This window comes from Artibeus jamaicensis, unplaced genomic scaffold, assembly GCF_021234435.1.
Source record: "Artibeus jamaicensis isolate MK-2021 breed Jamaican fruit bat unplaced genomic scaffold, CSHL_Jam_final contig_387, whole genome shotgun sequence".
Classification (NCBI taxonomy): Eukaryota; Metazoa; Chordata; class Mammalia; order Chiroptera; family Phyllostomidae; genus Artibeus; species Artibeus jamaicensis.
In genome coordinates this window covers 12397366-12423921 of record NW_026521812.1, presented here as the reverse complement: position 1 = coordinate 12423921, position 26556 = coordinate 12397366, and the positions used below count along the sequence as shown (strand labels likewise).

General features: G+C 36.9%; 1 protein-coding gene across 1 annotated transcript in view; it reads left to right on the top strand.

Annotated features, from left to right (window-relative positions):
- Nucleotides 1-2130: 2130 nt before the first annotated feature.
- The window catches only part of PKIB (cAMP-dependent protein kinase inhibitor beta), a gene marked incomplete at its 5' end in the record, with an annotated part of 79356 nt that continues 54930 nt past the window's right edge, over nt 2131-26556 (top strand). Inside the window, one exon of the mRNA XM_037139642.2 lies at nt 2131-2269. Within this exon, the coding sequence (XP_036995537.2) occupies nt 2131-2269 (139 nt within the window). The remainder of the gene's footprint in view (nt 2270-26556) is intronic.

The following is a 26556-nucleotide window of genomic DNA, read 5'->3' as shown; positions in this document are numbered from 1 at the left end:
TTGAACTTTCTGCACTTAGAGTCACATATATTTTATACAGATTCACATGACTATGGAAATACTGCTCCCACCAATGGACTTGGAAGTAGTTCTTTGACTTATGTTCAGGTTCTCTTTACCATTCCCAACACCAGCTACTGCAAACCTTCAGGTTGCTTACATGTAAGATTGCATTATATCCCCTACTTTCCTAGTAGAAATGGGAGACAATGAAACACCTTCAATCTGCCCCGACTGATGTGGCTCAGTTGCTTGGGCCTCCTCCTGGAAATCGAAGGGTCGGGTTGCCAGTTTGATTCCCAGTAGAGGCACATGCGTGGGTTGTGGGTTTGGGGTGGAGGGACTCAGTCTCTAGCTTGGGCAGTATGAAATCAGTGTTTCTCTCTCACATCTATATTTCTCTTCCTCTCTTTCTTCTTCCCTTCCCTTCCTCTAAATAAATGAAATCTTTAAGAAACTTCAATCATCTATAAATAAATAAAAGCATTATATAAATACTGTTTTAATTTGTTATTTCGTCTTAATTGAAGGAAATGAGCTTATAGTTATTCATTTAAAATTTTTCTTATTAAGCATCTAACTGTACAGGTACTACTCTAGGTACTGAATGTAAAGTTTTCATGGAGCATACATTCAAATGGTTCTGAAGATTTCAAATATGTAACTTAAAAATATTATTACTGAGGGCTAATGATTTTATCAAATTTACCCCAAATATAGGTTTTACAAAACAAATTTTGTGAGCATAAAAACACAGTTGCAGAATCATAAAAATCTAGCCATGGCAGTGTAGCTTATATATCCAAACATTGTGGCATTACTCTCTTCTCTAGACCATTTACACTAAATAGACCTTAGAATAATTGGCCTTAGGTAATATTATCTATTATTATGTAATAAAATAGTAATATGCCTTAGGAATAATGCCCAATAAGTTTTCAAGTCACACTAAAAATCTAAATTACTCTCAATTTCTTTAATTAATATCTTTATGACCGCACAAGTAACTATGTTTTTAGAAAATTAAGTGTACTGGTCAGCATTCAGAAAAATCATACGCTTTATCAACACAGTTAATAAATGTCAATCAACCTTAAAGCCAGAAAGACCTAAGTCAAAAAACTGATTTGGCGTCTTCCTAGGTATTTCAACCTTATTCAGATTATATAACCTTGATAAGCCTCAGTTTATGTGAAATAGAGATAATTATTACTACATTGTGAGCCTGGGGATATTATATAATTTAAAGAACCTGATTGTAGCACCATTAGTATTTTATACAAAATATTTACTTAATTATATTTTTACTTCTCACATAGCCATTGCCTAAAAAGAATTTGGAAGTAGTAGTGAAGTTGCAGGTATCCTAGACTTGAAGAGGAAGCCAGAACACAGCGTCAGTGAGCGTAGGTTGTTAGGAAGACTTTGAACACTAATAATGACTTTCAGGAAACCAGAGATCTCAGGAATTCAGTGAAGACAAACCATCTTTTCAGGAAGCAAAGAGCACCTTAAATTTTGCAGTAGTATCTCATCCACTTAATATGGGACTCAAAGGACACAATGAAATCTTAATAATAAGGACCTCATTTTTCTTGTGAGTACCTAACATTGTTTTCTGCTTTGCTTTGCCTCAAAGTTGTCAACGTTGCACGTTGATTCCCAATCTATTAATAAACTCAAAAACTCAGATTCTGAGTGCAGATAAGAAAACTGTAATTCCTACCGTCTCCAAACAGCTACCATTAGATTAAAGGGCAATCTTATGACTCTTGGAGCACAAAACCATGAGGTGAGCACACACCAGGTCAGCAGGAGAAGTTGCAGTCTGGGAGCAGGGAGAGAAGCGAAATTCCCATACTCACATCAAGCAAATTCTTGACAGAACCTGAACAGCTACCCAGGGATGAGCAAGGATGATCAATTGCTAACGCGCACGCAGGAAGAGTACTGCCCAAGTCGCCAGCGTGTAAGAGCTACTGTGGCACTTGCCAAGAGAGCTCCACTGGGACCCGGGCTGCACCAAGAGCAGGACGCCGAGCTCTGGGAGCTTGGGGGCGGGTCCCAGCGGCCGCTTCCTCCGCCCAGTCGCTGCCACCGCTCGGCTGCACTTCAGCCCAACAGTTCTGACTCCACCGCATCCCTCTGGACTGTAGAGGCGGCAGCGAGCTAGAGCTCGCGTCTCAGCTCCCGGCCGCAGAGAAGCTGGGCGAGCCCCAGCGCCGGAGGACACCTGGCCCAGCACGGAGGGAAGCTCTGCACGCGGCTGGTACGTACCTGGTGGAGGGACAGCGGGAGTGGGTGTTGACGGTGCCAGACTGGACGGGAGGGACTCGGACAGTCGGGGGAGACTGATCCAGCGAAAATGTGGTACGTGCAACTTCCCCATTTTACACCCAGTCGGCAGGGGGTTGGGGGGAGCTTTTCGAAGTGGATGCCCCCCTTCGCTAGAGTGATCACATTATTCACATGCAAACTAGGGTACTTTAAGAATGAACTGGGTGGCTCTGGCCAGCGAACGTAACCGGGGAGGTCCGGCCACCTGCTTTTTGCTCACTCCGACCAGAAGGTAGACACTGGTGACTTGTCATAAGTTGCAGAGCCCTTTTCCACTCACGCAGGCAGTGCCACGTCGTTTTGCTGGGGTTGCTGGTTCCCAGGCAGCCGCTCCGGACCACCGGGTCAGCAGAGACCTGAGTTCTCACCGCCTCTGCCAGCATCGAGCTGAGGGGCTTTAACCAGGTCAACTCACCTCACCAGTACCTTTTTTTTTGCGTAAAATATGGGATAATTAGAACGGCTGATCCCAACGATCCCTGGCAGCTATTGGATTTTACCGGAGCCTAAGACCCGGGCTGTCGCCAGGGAGACATCCGAACCTTACGTGGGCTCAGGGGCTTAGAGGATGGAGAGCCAGAGTCCTGACCAGGGCAGCTGCTGCAGCCCCCCCGGGGAGCTCCTGACGGTGCCTTCTGAGTTGGGGGCGGGGGGAGGGGTGGGGGTGAGGTGCGGGAGATGAATCCTCGTTACCAGCTGTCCAGTCTGGGGTTGGCCAGTTCCTGCTGAGCGATGCTGAGATGCTGAGTCCCATCTTCGCAGAGCTTATCCTGCGCAGCACAGCCCCACTCGGTCCCTTTGGAAAAGCGCTCGGCTTGAGTGGGGCTCACAGGAAACACTAAAAAAAACATTAAGAAAGAAACCAAAAACTGCAGGTGGTGTTAGTCAGAGTCTTGTACGGGACTGGAAAGTGGAGATTCGAGGCTGAAGATCACTTAAACATTCACCTAAGGGCGGGGCGGGAGGCACTAAAAGTCATATTAATGTTTTGGGTATTGAAAAAGTATTGGATTAGATTGATTTTGAGTATTGCATTTCTCTTTGTATACATGTAGATTCAAAATCCCAGATACTTTTCTTTATTGACATTGCTACACATTAAAAAAATTCTTCTGGGGTTTAATATTCAAAAGCTGAGAATTTGGATTATTAAAATTAGATCTGATGGCCATAAGCTCAAGTAATGGGGTAGATTTTGAATTAAGGTTGGTTAAGACCAGCATTTTAAAAACCCTCTTTCTTTCCTGTTAGTACGTCCCCTGCTGGACATATCCTTCCACCAACACTATCTTTAGTAAGTTTATTTTCAAAATAGGTGTTTTGGAAGATCAAGTGATTCAGTTTTGAAGCAAATATACTTTGGGAATTTTTTTCTTAATTTTACTTATTTATTTTAGAAGGGAAGGAAAGGGGAGAGGGAGAGAAATATCAGTGTACGGTTGCTTCTCAGTGCATACCCTGCTGTTTGGGAACAGGCCCCTGCTGAAAACTGGTCTGCAACCCAGGCATGTGCCCTGACAGGGAATGAACTGCGATCGGGTGGTTCGCAGGCCCGTGCTCAATCCACTGAGCTACACCAGACAGGGCAGGAAAAAAATTTTTTTTTAAGTATTTAGTGAGTCACTTTTTTTGTTTTATCTTTACCAGAACTTCTTCAACAAAATATCAAAGGCTAATAATATCTTTATGCAAGATATTTAAAAATGTATCAAATATCACATTTGTTAAATAAATTTCTCTCTTTAGTGAATTTTTAATTAAAATTTTAAATTAGAATCTTTTAGAAAGCTACTCCTTTCAATAATTTAAAAATTTTTTTACCAATTTGTAAAATCATCACCATAATCCCGTTTTTGAACCTGGTCAAAGTCCTATACCACTGAACAAGTTGCATGTCTAAATAAGGTTATTTCAGATTTTCCATTCATTTATACCATATGGATTTGATAGTGTGGAAATGGGGCCAGTCTACCACATGGAGAGGAATCTGTTTTTATCCATTTTCTTCCTGGAGCAGTGGGTGAAAATTTTCAGGGAAAAAAGGAATATTTTCTTTACAGGGCAGATCTGTGTCAGCTTTCTGAGATGTTGTGATTTTTTACCAGACAATATTAAACTTCAAATAAAACCCAGCATAGGTAAGTCCATGGTTTGGGTTCTAGGAGTGAATGCTTTGAAAGGAAATATAAACCTTTCGGTTTTAACTGCAAAAATGGGAGGAAACAGAATTTTTTTATTCACTCATATTTATTTTTACCAACTTTTTAAAAAGTATCTGAATTTATTTTCACCATTAATTATAACATTCTTTGCTCATATGACTTTTAAAAACAAAAGTTACGTATTCCATATATGTCTTATTTTCCATTTAATAAATCATCTTAATATATCTGTCCTAGAAAATAATTATACTTTTAATAGCTGTATAGTATTCTATTAAATTTTAAACTAATCCCTATGGGTAAGTATGCACAATTTCTCCAAATTTGGTTTTATAAACAACATCATAGTAAATATCTCTATTCATAATCTTTATATACTATGCACACTTTATTTGATTAATTCCTTTAAGTAAATTTCCACAGAATTGGAAGGTGAAAACATATTCACTTTTTAAAGATTTTTTATACATTCTAATTTTTTTCAGACATCCAATAGCAATTTCTAGTCAAAATAACATTTTTACTCACATACAGTTTCAAAAATTAAAAATTTAGAAATTAGTGAGGATTGACAGTTCATATTTGTATTTCTTTGATTGCTAGTGAGGCTGAATATTTTTAGTTGGCCAAAATGTTTAACAAATATTTTGGATTTATTTTTATGAGTTCCCTTTTTGTATTTTTTGCCTATTTTAATCCTTTTTTGTCTGTTTCAAGAGCTTTTTATTCATAAAGATATTAACTCTGTGTATCTGTTATGTTACAATTTTTAATCAGTTTCTTTCTTCTTTTTTGCCATTAACTACTTGCTGAACAGTGCTTTGTAGAATACTTTCATTTTATGGGTGTCAAAACTGCTATCAATTTCTTCTCTCATTCTGATTTTGTTACTCTCCAGAAAGACTTTCCCACTTGTAAAAATCCCCAACTACACTTTTTATAGTACTTTGGATGTCTTCTCTTATTTGAAATTTTTATTCTTTGAAAGTTATTTTAGTAGGAACCTAACTTTATACTTGTTATTTTTTAATGGCTAATCTCGTCTTAAATTCATTTGTTCTATAATTGATTCCTTCCCCACTGGTACGAAATACCATCCTGTGCCCCTCCCCACTGAACCTCCTAGGAGCCAAACTTCCTTATAGTTGCCCCTTCCATCAGGAAGCCCCGAAGACTTTCCGCCCACACTCTGGCCTGGCTGCCTACACCGGACCCCTAACTGCGGCCTCCCTGACCGCCTCCCTAAGCTGCCTTGAGACACACTTGTCACGCACACGTCACCCATAAAAAGTATCCAGGTAAAAAGTACCCAGGTTTCGCATCATAGCTGTGGGCTCTTCCTTCACATTACCAATTTGGAAACATATCATTTTGTTAGCTCTGAGAAACATAATTTTCTAATGGTTTAATTCTCTGTTTTTATCATTTGTCTACTTATTTTTTTCCTCTCTGCCTTAACATTTTATGATGCATTGTTCTGTCTCTTTCTCACCTAATTTCTTTTTATTCTTACTTCAAAATCATTCTATAGTGCTCTCTGGAACACCTATTCAATCACAATAACCGCCTCTTAACCTTTGCTTTTTTTCCTGGCCCTGAAACTTGACTCTCCCCTGAGCATCATGGTTCCTGAATCTTAGGGTAGGGAGGTGGGTCACAGGCCCTATTATCCCGCCTCTACAGCACAATTTCTCTGCTGCCTTATAATCACCCCTGCTCTCTGAGCCATCTGGCTGTGCTGTCCTCCACCATTGCTCATTCCTATTATCTGCTCACCATTTGAATAAATCTCTCCTTCATTGAACACTCTAGCAACTGATATACAGTCATCTTTTCCTGTCCTCAACCTGGGTGACTTCATATTTACATCCAACACAACTTCTCAGTTATCTCCACAACTCATGCAGTAACCTTCTCTTTTACTCCTCACCCAGCCACTTTTGTAGCCATACCCTGGGCTTGCTATCCTGTGCAATTAATTGTTCTTTCCTAAAATTTCAAATTCAGAAACTCTCTGGGCATAACATCTATATTCTTTTTTTTTACATTAATCCATAAATTCACACCTATGCTTGTTCATTGGGATGGCCAATAACTTGACCCATCTTTTTTCATTCTCCGTGCTCTTATTGCTTGGAGCCAGACATGTCTCAGTGCTTTCCATTTCCATCAGCTCAAGTCAATGGAGAACCTAAGAATTCTGTGTGCTTCTTGCTAGACCCTTACCACTTTCTTCCCTACAACTACAGCTACCTCAGTCTCACTACCACCTGCCTTGAGTTCTCCATGACCTTATGACCCCCATCTTCTTATTCATGCAAATTATTGCAAAATCCCTGTACTTCCAAGGAGCATGATCAACTCTTCTGGTTTTCCTGGGACTGAGGGATTTCTCAGAATGCCGCATGGAATAAGTCCTTGACATAAAGACTTCAAATTTTTGAAATTCATTATTTTTTTACATGTCATCTCTCTTCATCTTCACTTTTAAGCTATGAGCTATTTGTTCATTGGAAGTACAGCAGGTCCTTGAATGATGTCATTTTCTTATACCATCAGTGAGATGCTGTAGGAACTTAATCTTACTTATATCAACTAGCTTATGTTAAAATTAGTTTCCTTACATGTTGTTTTGCTTAAAGTCTCAGAACCTTTCAATGATATTAAGTGAGGACCTACTGTATGTGGTAGCTCTTACTGTTCCCTCTCCCTCTCTCTATATATGACCCTTTTAATCTAGTGGCAGTTGAAATACTCAGATAACCAAGTGCATTAGTTAGGAATGTTATACTTGCCAATCATAGAAAATCAGCATCAGATTGGCTTGAGGAGATAGGGAGAATTTATCAGATTCATGTAGCTCAGGTTGTGACGAGATTTATTCACAGGCTGACCTAGAACTCAAATTATTTTTTAAGGACCCAATTTACTTCTACTTCTTGGCTCTATTCTCCTTCAACTTGACTTTATTCTCAGGCTGTGCTTAGTGAGAAAATAGCTATTATCAGCTCTAGGCCTAACTTCTCAAGTTTAAATTTTTTTTAAAAAAACACCTTTACCTAGTAGGTTTGCACCAGTCCTAAGGTGAACTAACTTGCATCATGAGCACACTCTTTAAGCATTTGCTGGGTTAGAAAATGTCATAAGCTTGCTGGGACTGTGTTCGAGTCACATGACACTTCTGAACTAATCGCAGTGGCTAGGGACATATATGGAGCTCTGATTTGTTAGGTCTGGGTCTCAGCTTCATTCCTGGTAGCAACCGAATCACGTAGCGTGAACATAGGAGGGAAGGCTTCTCAAAGGGGAGATGGGTGTTCAGCAGGCAAAATTTTTACTACCATCCAAATTGGTGACAAACAGGTTAAAAACAAAATAGAGGCATAAACAGGCCTTGATTAAACCTGCAGCAATGCCTTATGAGTAAAGAAGGGGAACGTGACTAGTGCATAGATCTTATGACATTTATTTTAACTGAACAGCAGTATTTTTTAAATGTCCTAATTCTTGATTGTATTCTTTGTAGTTAAATTGCAAAATAAATAAGCTTTGTATAAATAAATTCGGTTCAGTACAATTCCTCTTTAATCATTACTAATGCATTTTAAAAATTCTGCCCATTTAAGTAATATTTTGAAGATAAATAATAAGAAGAAAGAAGGTAGTCTTTCTTCTTTACATAAATATTTTTGCAGCTAGCATTTAACAAAACATGTCTACAGATGATTTGAATGGTAGTAGTGGAACAAATAACTACAGTAGAAATGAAAAAGCTTTGTCATGAGGCCGACTCAGCTTTTAATTAGTCATGTGAACCTTAAGAAGTTTCCTAATCTCCTGAGATTTCAGCTTTTTGTCAACACAGTCACACCACTATGAATATGATTTAGGTTCTTCATCTCTAAATGAGTACATTGAGCAAAAGTACATGTATTATTCTAAATAGAGTCTTTAATTCCTCATTTTAGTGCTATATGTGCTCATTTATTGTCAGGTTCATTTCTGTGGATTGTTAACGATGTCTTTTTTAAAGTTTTCAATGAATTTTTAGAGTCAGTACATACATCTCTGGGATGAGTAGTTAACAAAATCAAATAAACAAATATTTATTTAGAAGTACCCTCCTGGATTCAGATCCTTGTGTTAGTGATACGCTGCATACAAGAATGAGTGAGACTCCATTTTTCTCCTACAGGAAGCTTGGAATTCCATCTGTTTGTGGGAGATGAAGGAAAACAATACACATAACATTTCTGCCAGGCTGACTGTAATAGGTGCCACAAAAGAAGTAAAAAGTGCTGTAGGGTTTCAAAAAAGAGAAAGATAAATTCTGAGATTAATCAGAAAGACTTTATAGAGTATATAATAATTGGGATGATCTTTGAGGGACTGATGAAATTTTAATGCTTGGGCAAAACATTCCTGGTTGCAAGAACAGTATAAACAAATGTATAAATACGGGAAAGGAGGAGACAGAGTTCTGTAGAATTTTAGGGAGTGGGAGGAGGGAAGGGTTGAAACTTACATTGGAGCTATAGAGAAGAATCTTAAATAATGGAAGAAAGACTTTGGTGTTAAATTTGTAGCAGTTTGGATCCTTGAGTGATTTTGTGTAGGAAGTCATATAATCAGTGGTGTACTTTATGAGTCAAAAAGTATTTTGGCAACTTGTCTATATGTAAATAAATGCAACAGTTATATACATTTTTTTGCTAGTCTTGTGTATTGCATTATTTTCCATGTTGTTAATTTCTACACATATCTAGCATTTTCTTCCTTCAGCTTTATTTTTAATTTTATTTTTCAATTACAGTTTACACTTAATATTATTTTGTATTATTTTCAGGTATACAGTACAATAGTTAGACAGTCATATACTTTACAAAATTTCCCTACCACATTTCCAGTACCCACTTGGCACCATAGTTATTACAGTATTATTTATTATATTCCCTATGCTGTACTTTACATGCCACGACTATTTCATAACTACCAATTTGTACTTCTTAGTCCCTTTTCTACCCAGTCTCACTCCCGCTTCTCTGACAGCTTTCAGTCCATTCTCTTTATCTATGATTCTGTTTTAATTTTGTTTGTTCATTTTTTTCTGTAGACTACATACATAAGTGAAATCATATGGGACTAGTCTTTCTCTGACTCACTTATTTCACTGAGCATAACATCCTCTAGGTCCATCTATGCCATTGCAGATAGTAAAATTTCATTCTTTAATCGCTAATATTCCATTGTATACATGTACCACTGCTTTATCTACTCCTCTGTTGTGGAGCCTTGAGTTGCTTCATATCTTGGTTATTGTAAATAACACTGCAATGAACAGAGAGGTCCATGTAGTCTTTTAAATTAGTGGTTTGGGTTTCTTTAGATACACCCAGAAGTGGAATTGCTAAGCCATAAAGCAGTTCCATTTTTAATTTTTTGAGGAAGCTCCATACTACTTTCCATAAAGACTACGCCAATGTGCATTCTTACCAACAGTGCTCAAGGATTATCTTTTCTCTACATTATCGCCAACACTTGTTGTTTGTTGATTTATCAATGATAGCCACTCTGACAGGTGTGAGGTTGATATCTCATTATGGGTTTAATTTGCATTTTTTTGATAATTAGTGACATCGAGCATTTTTTCTTATGCCCATTGGTCATCTGTATGTCCTTTTTGAAGAAGAGTATATTTAAATCCTCAGACCATTTTTTAAAAATAGATTTTGTTTATTTTGTTTTTTAACCCTCACTTGAGGATATTTTTTATTAATTTTAGAGAGAAAAGAAAGAGGGCCAGAGAGAGAGAGGGAGAGAGAGAAACATTGCTTGGTTGCCTTCTGTCCATGCCTGAACTGGGGATTGAACCCACAACCTAGGTAAGTTACTTGACCAAAAATTAATCCCGTATACTTTTGGTCTATGGGACTGATGCTCCAAGCAAGCCACCCAGCCAAGGTGGGATTGTTTATTTGTTTGTTTTTTGGTGTTGACTTGTATGAGTTCTTTATACATTTTGGATATTGACCCCTCCTCAGGTATATTATTGGGAAATACATTCTCTCATTTAGTAGGTTGTCTTTTTGTTTTATTGTGATGGCTTCCCTTGCTATGGAAAAACTGTTTAGTTTGATGTAGTCACCTTTGTTCATTTTTTTTGTTCCCTTGCCTGAGGAGATGTATCAGAAAAAAAATATTGCTAAGAGAAATATCAGAGATTTTACTGCCTGCATTTTCTTTTAGAAGTTTTATAGTTTCAAGTCTTACATTTAAGTCTTTAATCCATTTTGAGTTTATTCATGTATATGGTATAAGAAGGTAGTCTAGTTTCATTTTTTTGCATATATTTGTCCAATATTCCCAACACCATTTATTGAATAGATCTTTACCTCATTAATGTTCTAACTTCCTTTGTCATATATTGATTCATCATATAGGCATAGGTTTATTTCTGTACTCTCTATTTTGTCCCACTGATGTTTATTTGTTTTTTTAGTACCATGCTGTTTTGATTACTCTGGTCTTAGAGTATAGTTTGATATGAGGCAGCATGATACTTCCCACTTCATTCTTCTTTTTCAAGATTGCTGTGGCAATTGGTGGTCCCATATAAATTTTTTGATTATTTGTCCTACTTTTGTGAAATACACAATTGGTATTTTGCTAGGAATTGTGTTGAGTCCAGAGATTGTTTTGGGTAGTATGAACATTTTAATGATGTTAATTCTTCCTATCTGTGAGCATGATGTATGCTTCCATGTATCTTCTTCAGTTTCTTTCCTCAGTGTCTTATAGTTTTTTAAGTACAGATCTTTTACTTTCTTGGTTAAATTTATTCCTAGGTATTTTATTTTTTGATGCAATTATAGATGGGGTTATTTTCTTACTTTTCCTTTCTGATAGCCCATTATTGGTGTATAAAAATGAAACTGATTTCTGAATATTTTTTGTATCCTGATAGTATACTGAATTTATTCATCAGTTCTTGTAGTTTTTTTAGTGGAATCTTCAGGGTTTTCTATATCCAGTATCATGTCATCTGCAAATAAGGACAGTTCTGTTTTTTTCTTTTGAGTTGGATGCCTTTTATTTCTTTTTCTTGTCTGATTGCTGTGTCTAGGGCTTCTGTTACTATGTTGAATAACAATAATGAAAGTGGACATCCTTGTCTTATTCCTGATCTTAAGAAAAACACTTTAAGTTTTTTTCCTGTTAAGTATGATGTTAGTTATGGGATTCTGATACATGGCCATTATTGTGTGCTAGATTTTGTCAAATGCTTCTTCTGCATCTATTGATATATCATATTATTAATAAAATTATACTTTATTTTATTTATGTAATGTATCATTTAATTGGTTTGCAGATATTGTATTACCATTGCATCTAGGAATAAATTCTATTTGATCATGGTATATGATCATTTTAATGTATTGCTGGATTCAGGTTGCTAATATTTCTGTTGAGGATTTTTGCATCTATGTTCAAAAGGGACATTGGCCTATATTTTCTTTTTAGTGTTGTTATCTGGTTTTGGAATTAGGATAAAGATGGCCTCATAAAATGTGCTTGGCAATCTTTCCTCCTCTTGAATTTTTTGGAATAGTTCGAGAAGGGTGGGTGTTAGTTCTTCTTCGACTAAGAGTTGTATACATTTTGAAAAACAGATAGAGAAGATATCATCATTAGCAGAATCTATTTTATTTTATTATTTTTAATCCTTACCCAAGTATATGTTTAATGATTCTAGAGAGAGAGGAAGGGAGAAGGAGAGAGAGAGAGACATCAATGTGAGAGAGGAACAGCTATGTGAGAAGAAGCATTGACGGGTTGCCTCCCACACATGCCCTGACTGAGGATGGAACCCACAAACTAGGTGAATTCTCTGACTGGGAATTGAACCTGCAGTCTTTTTATGTGTGGGATCATGCTCCAAACAGGGCTAGCAGAATCTATTTAAAAAATACTGCAGGATTTTGGTTTATGGACTATTCAGTATGAACTGGTAATATCGCTGATATCCAGCAAAGGTAGTATGTTTTTAAGTTGTATTAAGAGCAATATGTTATTCAGAAAAGGGGAAGTGATGTCCCAATTCTGTTCTGTCATGATCAAATGATTTTGGGCATTCTAATTCTACAAATGAACACACACACATACGTTGTTCAGGATGGTGAGTTATTGCAAAAGTAGTTGAAGGAATACTCATAAAATAGAGAAATTTAGCTAGAAGAAATGAACACTTGGGAAAGCAGACATAGAAATGTGAGAGAAACAAGCAGAAGGTTCAAAGTTAGGTCTGGGTTTACTTACCCCCATGTAGGCTGTTTCCCTCTGTCTCTTTATCTCTCTTTTGCAGTGTAGTGTTGCTACTAATTCCTTGCAATTTGATTATTATGATTAATGATTGTCAAGTACCCAGCACATTTCTGGCATCCAGTGCAGGAGGCGTACACCCTCCATTACGTGAGATCGTTTTTTCCATACGTATACAGAGGTTCACACTGTTCCTGTGAGGTATCTGTAGGAAGATTTAGGACTAATATTAGAAAAGAAATATTTATTACAAAATAAAGAAGATGTTACAAAGGTTAAATTGCAATAAAATAGTAATGGTATGTCTAAGTAGAGTAGCTCTTTGAGTTCAATGGTAGTAATAGGCGAGAGCCAAAGCTTTTTGTCACTTTTACATGAAAGTGAAGAAATGTCCCCTCAGCATATTCCAGGAGGGAATCCCCAAGAGGAGGCCTTCTCACTTTTCTCTACCAAAGAGTTCCCAGAAATCTAGGGGCATAATTCAAAGTGCCCATAGAAAAATGCAAAGGTTCTTTAAAATTCTATAGTCATCTTATAAAGTTTTATAAAATTTTCATTCTGCTTTAATATATATATATATAGTAGGACTGATTTAATGTGAAAATTTGTCATAGGGTTCTGAGTACCTTCAGCATACAGTCAAGTATTTTTGAAGTTACAGGTTTCCTACTTGAAGATACATACACTTAGCAGTATCTAGAACACACAGCCTATTAATAGACTAAGAATTCTCTCAGTTTAACACAGATAGGTTAACAATTCAGATTTCCGCTGAGTAAGATTTGTGTTGCATGGATAATTGAGAAAGTCATATTTTTGCTAATATCAAAATATTTGGCAATATGATTACATAAATGTGAAGTTCAGAAGTTATAGAAGAAGCATAAAAACATTGTTATACTTGACAATGGGAGCCAAAATCTCTAGCTCCTGAGGTGGTAAGAAGTAAGGAGCTAAGAAGTTGAGTGGCTTTGTGATGTTAGATTTGGAAGCTGCATTTGTGGCCTTTTGTATGCTGTTTGCTTATGTTCCTATTTATTTTTTTAATTGGTACTTTCAGGGAGACAGATTTTGAGTAAATGCTGTTTTGTGAAGTATTATTTTAGGAAGTTTTAAATTAGAGTCAGTTTGCTTGCTTTTCCTTTAATCCTAATTTTTGTTTGTTTCTTTTATATTGTCTTCCCTACTTTAGCACCAAGATTTCTGCAAAGCCTGCTTTAAGGCTGTGAATCTGAAGGGGAAATTACCTTCCTTTTTATTAGCTCCAGAACAGTTTTGAGTGATTTGATTACTTGACCATATAGCTCCCCTTAGTTTCATGTTATTATAATAGAAGCGGCATGGGCCATCTGATTAGTTTAGCCATATTACTGTATGGATTGCATCACTGCAGAGGGACCTGGTATTTATTTGTCCTCTATGATTGAGCATAGTTTAGGGGGAAGAAGATTAGCCCAAACTAAGGAGATTAAGTTTTTGTTTTTCGGTGAGTTGATTTATTACCCATCCTTGGTTAATTAAAAATGTCCAATCCTAATGTGGTTTATAATTTTGCCTAGGAGTAAAGTTCTCTAACCCTTAATAAATGATAGTATAAATACCTCTTTAATGCTGAGGAATATGCCAGGTACCAAGGAGACCAGGTTTCCAGAACAAGGCACTAGCCCTTGAAGAACATGGGATTTATACTCAGTTGGTAAATGACTGTAAAACAATGTGACTAATACCACCATAGCAGTGTGAATCAAGTATAAATACATTTAGGTTATAAGTAACTCTAAAATCAGGGATGGTTTTGGTAGATCTTTAAAGATAACCAGTAGTTTAGCAGGCAAAGGAGAATGTGAGCTAGGAAGAGGAAAGAGACTTAAAGTGTGTGATGTGTTTAGGAGACTATAATTAAATCACATGTGGCAGTATATGTGGCTGGAAGTTCCATGGGAAGTAGTTTCAGAAGTGCCTTGCATATCATGCTAAATAGCTTGGGCTTGACTACTTTGAATTAGTGGAGTAATGGAATCATATCTGTACTGTGGTGTACTGGCTGCCAGTCTATGCTTCCGGGGTCATATACCACTTCCTTTACTACAGAGAGGTAAGGGGCAGTAAGGGAGATAGGGCAAGGCTGGACTCATGTTTAATGTGCAGGTAAGTTTTTAGATTGGTTGACTGAGTTGTTGCCTTTGTCCTAAGAGGTAGGTCAGCTGCAGATGGAAAAACTTGACTGATTTCAATTTGTTTAAGATTCTAGAACTACAGAGACATTGAGATTGAAGGTGAAAATGTGGGTTTAACTATAGATAAGAATTGAAGGTCTTTCCTAGAAATTGCTATACTTTAATAGAGTTATGTGTTAAAATATTTTAGGAATAGGCTTGCCATAAGATTAATGTGGTTTAATTCTTATGTTTTTCCCATCTTTTTTGTCTTTTAACAGATATTATCTCAATAGCAAAATTCTTTAAAATTATGAAAGCTTTGAAAGTCATATTTTAAATGTGGTTTAAAAAGGAATGGCCTCCTTTAATGTTTACGTGTGCTTTTTTTAACACATTTTTTTGCCATGGATTTTGGGTGTGATGCATTAATTTTCTGTCAGCTTCTCTAAAGATCCAAGGATAGCTTAAATTAAGAATACATTCAAGGGTACCCCTCAGGGTAGGAACTAGCTCTACTCTGATTTTTACTTAGCAGCATTTGGCAAGCATTCTGAGAAATATGTATAAATTATGTAACTAGTCAGTTAGAGCCCCTGGCCTCCTTTAACCTGGCCCTCTTGAGAGGCAGTGCACTGGGAGCAGCTGGGTCAGAGTCAGTGTTGTTGCTTAGCATTCCCAGTGGAGAAGTCATAAGGGACTGTTGCTGAGCAACCTGGGGCTCTAGGTGGGGCATCGCCCCCCCCATGCAGTTTCACAGTAGTTGCGGTCCTCCACCATGGGAGAAGCAGCACAGAATGGCAGGGGGATAAGCCTCCCTCAGAGGCACAAGGGTTGTTAGCAGTAAGTATTTGACCTTAGAATCAAAGACAGTAACTTATGTTCTATGAACCTGCAAGCAATGTATGAAATTATTGATGTAAAATCAATTAAACATAAACTTGGTGCAAGGCAGGTAGTTGAGGCAGCTACGGTTCTCATTTCAAGTACTTCCATTCCGGTTTCTCTCTCCTTCAGCCTTAGTTGCAAGGTAAATTCTCCAGGTCAATGGAAAGTAATTTTTCTTTGTGCCACATTAAATATGTAACTTTTCCTGTTACCGTTATTTAGCCAAAGCAAATATCTACCTTTGAGAAAAACCAGCAAGTTGTCTCTGCTCTTGTCAAGTGGGCCTCAAATGGCAAAGTAGGACTGAATATCAATGCAAGAACTTGCTACTAATATTTGAGATACTGCTTTGAAGTTTTTTCTATATAAAAAAAGTCAAGAGTGCCCTGGACAGGTGGCTAAGCTGGATGGAACATTGTGCAATACATTGTAAATGTTGCAGGTTTGATTCCTGTCAGGGAATAAAACTAGGTTGTGGGTTTGATTCTTGATCGGGAGGCTTATGAGGGGCAACCTCTCGATGCTTCATTCTCTTTTTCTCCCTCTCTCTCTCTTAAAATATCAATAAAAACATATCCTTGGGTAAGAACTAAAAAAAAAAAGGAATAAAATATCAGGAGCTAACTCACCAGGACTACACCTTACTTTATTTTTAATATTTAACACAGTTCACAGATGACTCTTCAGGTGAGTTGAAAAGTGTCAAAACTAAGCTTTTGTAAGAAGGCTTGAGTTCTGCTCTTAGGACTTAAGTCCCTGATGTTGAGCAATGGCCCCTCCTGAAGATCTTAGGCACATATTTGAATAGCCAAAACCAGCTCTTCCAGTATCTTAGAATAATACAGTGGCATCTGCGACTAAAGTGTAAAGTAGAGAAACGTGCAACTATTAGATCTGAGAAATAATTAACATTGGTCAACTGGAGGGAAGTGATATAAACCTTTCTTATCTTCTTCCTTCCCCGCTACCTTTTCATCCAGTACTTCTGGCCTCGGACAGAAGCTGTTTGTCCACTGATCCAAAGGGTTCAGGGAGCACAGCTTTGCTCTGGGGACAGAAGGGAAGCTACTTTGTTGGCACTGGGGTCTGCACTCTTTTATAAGGACTTATATTATTTAATTTTAAAAAACCTTAAAATTCTTTAGAAAAATTACATGTTTGATTTTACAAATGCATACATGCATGCCCACTGATGTGTCTAAGCCATTCAATTGAAGTAGACTCTTAAGATATATCAGCAGTAATAAAAAATGTAATTTAAGATGCCTTATTCAAAGTTAAATGTTCAAAAGTGATTTGTTTTACTATTTTATCAAATATATCATTGGCAGGAGCATTCTATTTATTCTTGTTATTTAAGAATATTAACACATTTAAAACATCTTAAGTATAGTATGTGCCAGGCATCGTCCTACATGGCTTATGTCATTCAAGTCTCCCAACAGCTCTGTGTAATAGGTACTGTTATGGATGTTTTACCTGTGGGGAAGCATAGTCCTGCCCAAAAAGTTATGGAACCAGACCAAGCATACACAGTAAAAGATTTATAATCAGAAAATGGAGAGAAATTTCAAATGCTTTTTTGAGAAACAGGTTTATGTATTCTAATGATGTATATCTATATATCCTTCTATATATCACATTTTATGTATAGGAGTGGGCAATAGTAAGTTTATAGTTGTGAGTACATGAAATACAGCTATTTATTTCTTTTTATTGTATTATTTATTATTACTATTAATCTACTTTTGCCCATCCCTGTGTGTGTATGTATATGTGTGTGTGTGTATATATATATATATATATATGTGTATATATACAGCATATATATGCAATGATACATATAAGTGGCATTCGTTTGTGGAGGTGAATATGAATATATATACTCACATGTGTATATACTATATATATTCTATGTATACTGCATATATACAGGGTCAGGCAAAAATAGGTATATAGATGTGTAGAAAATAATTCAATAATTAATAAATAATAATTCAAGAATAAACTCTTCATTTCACATAGTCAGAACTGTTGCCCTACTTTTGCCCCACTCTGTATATATGCCTTTTACTGTATATACAGTAAAATAAGTGAATACATTCACATTTACCTATACAAATTGCATATCCTTTAATGCTGAGGGTATATTTGTGTTTCAGTCTCAATATTACACAAAACCCTTATGTCGGTGGGATTCGTATTTGAGGCCACGGCAATCCCTTAGGGCCGAGTTCTTGCCCCTGGAGGGAAAGACTTGCCCCCCTCTTGCAGGTCAGATGGCAGATCAGAGAAGGCGGAGTGAGCCTCGGCCGGGGGAAAGGAGCTTTCTCCTCCCACTTTCAGATTGCCATGAGAACGCAGCTGCTAGGGAACGGGAAAGAATGGAAAACATTAAATTTGGTTTAGGCTTATTGCCTGACTTTCTCACAGTAGTCCAACTTTCCTATTAACCCACTGAGATTTCCTTTAGATGTGACAATAGGTTTATTTTCATTTGTTATCAGAGTATCTTTACTTTCCTGTCAACTTTTAAATGATCTCACTAGAGAATAATGTCTTAATAGAAATCCATCTTTTATTGTGAAGCAATTTCACACAAATAATTTTATCAAAAACATTTATATTTCTACATTAACAACCATAGTCTCCATACAAAGAAAAATAGCAAGTAAAATTACCAGCCTTCATTTCATCTCTAAGGAAAATTAAAAACTAACCCATAGAGCAATTTACGGAATCTATTTCAGGTGGAGTGTATAGTAATTTATAAACACAATCTAATGCAACCCTCATAATAACTTTGTGAGGAATGCAAGGAAGGTATGTCTATTCCCTGGGATGAAAGTGAACCTTGCCGAGCGTACACATTTAGCTCCTGGGTGGTGAAGTTCGGACTGGAGCCAAATTTGTGAGATGCTTAAGCCTGTATGTCCTTGATCAGCCTTGATAAGAAAATTTGGCAGGAGCTAAAAGACTCTGTTCAGAGGAGCAAACTTTCTTGTTTTCATCAGGTATTAATAATGAGTGATTGAAAATAGGAATTTTCAAGGAACACATTATTCTATAGTCTATAAAATCTACAGAGATGAAACGTTTTCCTGATTTATTTAATGGAAAATGTAATACCAAAAAAAACCTAGTAAAAGTAGCACAAAAAAGAAAATTACAAAATTTAATTGAAATACTAGGTACAGGAATATAGAAATCAACAAAATAAAATAATATAAAATGGTGTATGTTCTAGGAATGTACAAATATTTCAATATTTTGAAATTTATTTAAAAAATTTTATAATCATAGGCTAAAGAATAAAACCCCTATTTTTTTACTTTCCAATAGATTCCAAATGATGTTTGATAAAATGCAACCATATTTCTTTTAAGAAAACACACATACAACTTAGTAATTTAGGAATAGAGAAATGTTGTAAATTATGAAAAAATAATTTCAAGAAAACAGAAAAATGTTAGAGGCTTACTGCATGACCAACTTCATCACTTATAGTTGACATCATTCTATAAATTCCAACAAATGCAGTTAATTTTCAAAAGACTAATATTTTAAAAATTATTGTTATGTATATTAGAAACAGTTCTAAATACATTACAAATATTGACTCATTTAACATTCACAACAATTCCAGGAGATATAGGCTGCTGTCATCCTCATTTTACAAATTAAAAGGCTAAGTCTCAGAGAAGCTAAATAACTTAGCCAAGTTCACACAGCTAATTAGTGGTAGAGCTGAACTAAAACTTAAGTGGCTTAGTTCATGAGTCTTTAATCTTTGACAGCATGATATGCTGCCTCCCCAAAGTTACAATTATTAAATAAAAGGTAACATATTTTTTAAAGACTTTATTTATTTATTTTTAGAGAGGGGAAGGGAGGGAGAAAGACAGAGAAACATCAACGTGTGGTTGCCTCTCCTGTGGCCCCCACTGTGGACCTGGCCCACAACCCCGGCATGTGCCCTGACTGGGAATTTTTTCTTTAAAACTGTAAATTTTTTTACTAAAAATCCCAAGAAAATCAACTGAAGAACAATTAGAATAAGACTTCAGTTAAGTAGTCATACAAAAGATAAATGTGTGTAAATTAATTGACTTTCCTATAACAGGTACAAATTGAAGACATGATGAAAAAATCCCATTTATTGTAGCAATGAAATATTATATATCTATGAATAAAATACATAAGAAATATACAAGAATGAAATAAATATAATATCTTATTGAGAAACATAAAAGATTAGTAGTAATGGAGATTTATATTATATTCCTGGATGAGAATAATAAATATTATAGTGATATTTATTATTCCTCAAATAAATTTATAAAGTTAATGGAATTCAATTAACCCCACTTTGCCCTCTTTTCTAACCTGACCATTGTACTTGGATCAATATTTTTCTTTAACTCTCTTTATCCCAAAACTCGAAAGATATTTTTCTGTCTCTGACACAAAGGCTGGGACTGTTAATAAGTGGATTTTTCTCAGGAAGCTTAGAGATCCTCTTCCTGGGGGTTGACTAACAGCTCTCATCAGTGTTCTTGCCTTAAGGACTCATGAAGTCTTATTCTGGGCAGATCCACCTTGCTGACTCATGAGACATGCCTGGAAATGTCTAAATCCAAATAATAACAACAATAATAACAACAACAACAATAATAATAATAAGACTTAGACCCTAGCTCAAGTACCCCTGCTAAACCAAAATTGGTTTAAGCATGAATATTTATTTGTGTGTAGATATATATTTGGTACATATATTATTGACCATCTTCAGAAAAAAGGCCTGGAAATAGCCAAAAGAATAGTATAAAATGTTTTCTTCTCATAAGTGATAAAACCAAAAGAGAGGCTTAGGCATTTGTATTAAATATGAGTAACAAAATCAAGTAAGCGCCACAGCAGAGATGAAGAAATAAATCTTGCCAACTTCTGTGCTAGCCAGACTGTCACTTTTTGAAAACTGTTAAAAGCCTCATTGTAAGTGATGAGTTGGAGGATAAAATGGGTGACAAAACAAATAAAACAACTGACAAACAAAAGAGCAGAACAAATACCCTTGTAAAGGAGAGAAAAAAAGAATATATTCAAAGAGTGGAGGTGGTCATTGAAAGTTTAGCACTAATTGGTACTAATCAAAATATCATTGTTATTTAATGTTCATAGTGTTTGCAAAACTCCTTTTCATCCCTTCATTCAGTAAGTATTTATTGAGCTCTTACCTCATTTACCCTGTGCCAGGCACTTTTTTGGTCACTGAGAATACAGATGTGTAGATGCCGCAGTAAACCGGGGTTTGTGAACTGCCCGAATGGAAATGCTGATCTGGGGGAAAGCTGACTGCAGGTCCGTGAGGGACTCAAAAAAGCATCATAGCAGGACTGACTGACATTTAGTCCTTTGGGGAGGTCTTAGGGATGACATGCTAACATTCTTCAGTTATATAAGGAATGTCACCTGTTCTGTAGGATTGAGAAGGCGAACACTGGTCGATTAAATGGGAATGAGGGGATGACATTCTTATTTAATCGAAGGAATGGCTGCTGTAATCATAACAAGCTATTTCTGGTAGCTGAGATGGTCCCAGAAGCTTGGTACTAGTAGGAAGGAAGGAGGCACACAGGAGATTCATTGATGAAGGATTGTGGCTGGAGGGTTGGTAATGAACTAACTCATCTCTGAGAACAAAAGTTCCAGGATCTGTTATTGAACTCATTGATGGAAAAGGCTTCCCTGAAGACAATGAAATGAGGGACTGTAAGGCTGCTTTGGAGTCAAGCCCACCAGCTTTGCACTTAACCCCTAGCCAATGGTCAAATTTCTCATCTTGGAGTCTTACGTTAAAGTAATAGAGATAATAATAGTCTATATCTCACAGAACTGTGGTGAGAATTGAATACAATAATGAGTGTAAATGAACTAACTTATAATGTTTAGCCTATAATAGTCATTTGATAAATGGTACTGTTCCAGGGACCCAGAGTGTCTGTCATCTTGGGGAACACTTGGACTGCCTTAAACAATCCAAAAAGTTAAAATGATACCCGTAAATGAGGTAAGTCTCTCCCTGTCCTGGGCTTTGTAAAAAACAATCTTTCTAAACTGTACAGTGGAAAATAGTAAGCACATAACATTGTAAAACACATCAGGCCAGTGTTCCATTTTGTTAGCATTTGCTTATTATTTGTCTGTTCTTAGTTATTGGAAAGATTCCTCTTATAGCTCAGTCTGTAGCTCTTTGAATTATGCCAGGGAACCTATATTGTCACACTCTGTTATATCAAGAAGGATCTTGATCAATGCGCAATGACCTATGGCTGTAACTGTGTATCTGTGTTGCAGGCAATTCTGATGTTTTAGTTATGTTTTCGGTATTGGCATTGACTAATTTGAATTAGCCATTTAGAAAGTCAGAAGGACCTCAGGTGGCTGTGCTATAACCAGGTTATGCCATCATGAGCCAATAAAACAATTAGTGATCGCCTATAACATCAACTCAACAGATTGTGGTTGACTATGAACTGTGAAATGGCTGCAAGAAATGAGTCATTTCATTACTCTGCTCAATTTTCCAGGTTTTCTCGATTAGATCCACCTTCTCTTTGATTCACTAGTCCATGTTCTATTTTTATTACATTTATATATTCAGAAATTTAAATAAGACAGAAAAGGACAAAGAATAAAAATCAACTCTCATCTCTCAGAATTGACACTTTATTTTATAATATTTGCTTAAAGTCTTTTTAAAAGAAGTAAAATGCTACAATTACTTCAGTCTTCTTTCAGAAGCATCTATCCATTAGATCCATTGTTCTAATCCGTTTTATAGTTTTTCCCAAGTATTTATTAACTATTCCAATATTTAGTCCTGGTTGTGTTTTTAAAATTTGCAAAAATAAGATATCACATTGCTTATTACAGCATTATGTTTTTGAGATCTGTGTTGTTATATATAGCTCTAGCTCTGTTCTCCCTGGTGAAATTTGTGTTTTCCTTGATAAGACATTTGCTATTCACATCTGGTGGCCTTCCTTACTCCTAAATTAGGCTCCTGGATGACAGGATGTTATTGCTGGAAGAGTTAGGAGAAAACATCATTCTAATTCATGTCTTTATATGTTGTCAACACTGAGACCTTTTCAAATGACAAAAGCCAAGCCAGATGGGAAGTTGGGAAAATATAAGTAAACTAGGACTTTCCCAGGCAAGTACAATGCGAAGAAACAAGGTTGTGGGAGTGAAATGACTTTCTGGATTGCACACTTGGTTTAATGAAGCCCTTGAAATGCCCCGCCCAAATCTTAAAAGCAAACAATTGCATGGGCTGAAATACAGAAGATATATAGCTTTCCAGTCCATTGTTCTTTTCATCATGCTCCTTTTTAAGTTTAAAAAAGATGTAGAAAAGTAAGTTAAGGGCCACCTCATCAAGGAATGCCTGATATCCTGCCTCCAGAATGGCTAGTTACAGTATGGCTTTAACCCATCATTTTTTTCTTATACTTGCTTTTCTCCCAGCCTAGATAAATCTAATTACTGCCTTCTCCCTCCCCACCGCCACTGGATAAAGTCCCATTTGAGGTAGCAGAATGTGGCCAGGTAGGTCAGGTTTCACTGATGATCAAAAGTCATCCTTTTCCAGTTACTTGTCAGCTTGGCTTTGCCCTAATTGTTTTGTTAACAGCTGGCTAATTAATGAAAGTGGTGTATCTGTTTCTGCAAGATTTGGCTGTGCAAAGATTGTTTGGGAGACAGAGAACTGACTCATCAATTAACCAAGGCTTTTTGGTTCTAACTCAGGTCTTCAGTTTCCTTTACCAGGCCTAATCTCGGGCACTTTTCATAACAGTGTGGTGTTCCAATTATGTCATTTATAGTACATGGAGTTAGGGCAAGTAATTCATCATTTCATTTTTATTTTAAACTTCTAAACTAATATAACTCCTAGGACTAAAAGACTAGCAAATAATTTTTAAATTTTATTCATTTCAAATTTGTTTTTGTTTTCCAAAGATGTTTTATACATTTATAAAATAAAGAAAATCAGTAATATTGACTACCTGCTGGAAAAAGAATTTAATTTCTAAGGTACTCTGTGTAAGGTAAATTATACATTGAAAGATTCAGCATGTGTTAAGTATCAAGTACCTAATTATGTACTTAATTAATCATGGTAATTTGATTGTTTTACATATAAATTCATTCTGTAAAATACTCATTACAGATGGTTGAGAACACATACTATTTTGATTAATTTAATGTCACCCTGTTATTCTGTTTTATACATAGTGTAAAAATTATAACATAGTAATTAAAAATAAAAATCTATTGGTAGGTAACTATAAGGGCTTGTATTTTTAACCACAACTCTAAAAGGTCAAGAATATAACTTTCGAAGGATGAAATCAATGTCCCAAAGCTGCACCTGAGCTGATTTTTGTCACTTGTCTCAGATGATGTATCTCTGCGTTTCTGGAAGACATCATAAATGTTTTAGTTGCTGATCATTATGAAGGTCTTTAGTGTATAACACTTTCATATGTGTGGGCGTGGCTGCTGCAGAGGCAGGGAGGGAGAAAGAGAAACACTGATGTGCAAGAGAAACATTTATTAATTGCCTCTCTCACACCCCCAACTGGGGACCTGGCTCGCAACCTAAGCAACTGTCCTTACTGGGCATAGAACTGACAGTTTTTTGGTTTGTGGGACAATCTACCATCCACCGAGCCACAACAGTCAGGGCTGAACACACCTTTACTTTACGAAACTTATGCTGGTAAAGACATTGTTTCTACAGAGTATTAGCGGCTACTTGTTCAACCACTGATGATTTTTTTCATTTGTTTTAACTTAAGGCACGTGTGTAACTAAAAAAATCCTTTGAAATCTGGGTAAAATATGGTATCTCATAGTTGTAGAGACTGTGGTAGCCCCAATGACGTGGGACTTGTTTCCACATTGTGTGGACATTTTGTTTACCTCCTAAAGGGTTAATGTTATTTATTTCATTTTTCAATTTCTGTCTTTATAAATAGCTATTGGATGGCAGGCTCTTTGGAAAACAATTTGATAGTTGCTTTTCACCTCTGTAGTGTCAGCGAAAACATTTCACTGTTTATCAGACTTCTTTAGTCCAGATTGGTGCATGATTTCTATCTTTTGACTTATCACACACCCATAACTCCTTGTTAAACTGTTCAGTCTCTGTTAATTGAGCTTGATATCTATTAGGTTGAAATATTTTGTAGGGCACAGAGCAGTCTAACTTCAGAATAAGAGCTTGGTGGTAGAGGGATGGATTAGTTTGTTTGTTAAAGACAAGACATGCCCACCAGTGAGTGTGAAAGAGGCCACTAACATTGGAATAACTTCAGCTGATGGGAGAAGGCCCAGCCAAGCTAGTGGGCTTTTTAGAGAAAACGATGATGGCAACAGGAGGAGGCCGTCCTGACAGACACGGGAAAGGAATCCAGGAAAACGAGCAAGGTGTGACAGATGGCGTCCCAGCATGTGGCTGGGCTGTGGTGACCCAGAGTCTGAAAGCAGGTGATAGATATCCAGGCAGATAAACACAGAGGCCTGATCACAGACAGTGGAGCCCAGCACTGGGGTTGGGTTTGCGGCCTGATATTCAGAGGCCCATTTCGAAGGGCAACAGGAGAACATGGTAATCCCAGTGAATGAGCATTGACTTCATTTGGCTTGACATGAGCTCCTTGATCAGAAGCAGTGCTGTGTGGAACACCATGACAATGAGTGAGGCATTCTGTAAATTTATAGATAGTAGTTTTGGCAGCAGTAAAGAAAATCTATATCCAGAGTTTCTACTGCAATAAGAATGAAGCCTCCCCCTTTCCACAGGGAAGCAGGCCAGTATAATCAATCTGCCACCAGCTGATCATCCTGGGGAACAGTGCCATTCTGGGAACTCACTGTTGTATCTGTTGCTGGCAGATTGTGCACTCAGCGGTGGCTGTCAGCCAGGTCGGCCTTGGTGAGAGCAATTTCCATGTTACTGAGCCCACGTATAATCTTCACCTCTGCCATGATGGCTGTTGTTCATATGCCCGTGGGCAATCACAGCAGCGCCTGTGGAAAAGGCACATTATACACAAAATAGGTCAACCTTGCCATTTGACTATTAAAATCCTCCTTTGCTGAGGTGACCATTTGGTAAGCATCCACATCGGACACAAATACCTTTATGTGTTTTGCCCAAGAGTGGTATATCCATATACCTCTTCCCCAAATTTCCTTTTCACCAGTTTTCCAATAGCTTTCTTTCCAAATTACTGACCACCCAGTCAACTCTTTGGCCACATCCTGTAAGTCAGTACAGTTTTGTATCTCTGGCCATTTCTCTTTCCAATCAAATGAGCACCTCACATCACTGGGAGGATTTCCCTCCACCATTGTCCTTTGAGATGTATTAGAAAGGGGCTGGAATGCAGCAGCCGTCCACTTTCAGGTGGTGCCAGAGCATCATACAGAATCATCTGTAAACAAGGCTCAAGTTTTCTCTTCCTCAGTCAGCTGGTTTTAGCTCTCCCTGAGGCAATAGGTATGGGCTGGTAGAGAGAAGGTGATGTAGTTGGAGAAGGAGCTATGTGCATTTGGGCCACTTCTGATTAGCTTCCTTTCCTCGCTGCACAATTGCTCTAGTATATGTGTGTAGGTTC